At 40.7% G+C, this 796-nt stretch overlaps 1 protein-coding gene across 2 annotated transcripts in view; it reads right to left on the bottom strand.

The window, feature by feature from the left end:
* The window catches only part of atat1 (alpha tubulin acetyltransferase 1), a 14,730-nt gene that overhangs the window by 11,771 nt on the left and 2,163 nt on the right, over positions 1-796 (bottom strand). For both annotated transcript variants that reach the window (XM_032534863.1, XM_032534864.1), the window contains exons 4-5: positions 518-575; positions 264-377 (exon numbers count right to left, since the gene is read on the bottom strand). In XM_032534863.1, coding sequence (XP_032390754.1) covers positions 264-377; positions 518-575 — 172 coding nt within the window. The remainder of the gene's footprint in view (positions 1-263; positions 378-517; positions 576-796) is intronic.

The raw sequence follows: 796 nt of genomic DNA, 5'->3' as shown, positions 1-796 counted from the left end.
TATATATATATATATTATAAACAGACACAGTATTTATTACAAGAATACTTCTGAAACCAGCCTACCTTTGAAACTCTACCAGGCAAAATGTCTGTGCAGTCACTATAACATTCTTCATACCTGTATTTCACCACAAGATTCATCTTGGCAAGCAATCAAACCCACAGATTACTCATGTTGTAACCTCAAGAATCTCGAGAGGTGACTCTTTGAACATCTTCCGCTACACAGTCTGGTTTCTAGTAATTTGAGGAATGTTTCACCTGCAACATGAAATCAAAGAGCTCCAGCCCATAGCCATGTCGCTGCATGCTCTGTGCTATGTAGAAATCCAAAACACACAGGGGCTCTGCCTCTACGTGCTCACCCTGTCGGTCCTGTGGAGGAAACACAACCAGCATACCTGTACAGCTGACATAGCAAGTTCAAACAGACACAAAATCAGTGAAGCATGTGGAATTATTGCTGGACTGAAATAGTCATAAACAAAGAGACTTAAAGAAAATCTGAGACTCACAAGGAGAAATAACTTCTTGTAGCCAACCTTGAGAAATCCCACCACCACACCACGTCCTCTGTGTGTAGGGGGAAAGAATTGGGTTGGGATAGACAAAGGTGGAGAGTGGTGCAATGAGTGAATAACTGTTCACATAACAAGTATCAACCTAGTTTTCTATTTAAGGGTGAGCTGCAGCCATGAGCAGTGTGTCAGGGCATGCATTGTGACCACCTTGTTACTGAAGATACATCTACACTACTACGTTTTAATTTTTAATTATTTTTGTAGATGATTTCT

The sequence above is a fragment of the Etheostoma spectabile genome, chromosome 14 (genome assembly GCF_008692095.1).
Source record: "Etheostoma spectabile isolate EspeVRDwgs_2016 chromosome 14, UIUC_Espe_1.0, whole genome shotgun sequence".
Taxonomy (NCBI): Eukaryota; Metazoa; Chordata; class Actinopteri; order Perciformes; family Percidae; genus Etheostoma; species Etheostoma spectabile.
Note: the sequence above shows the minus strand (reverse complement) of the source record. Positions and strands in the feature narration are given on the sequence as shown.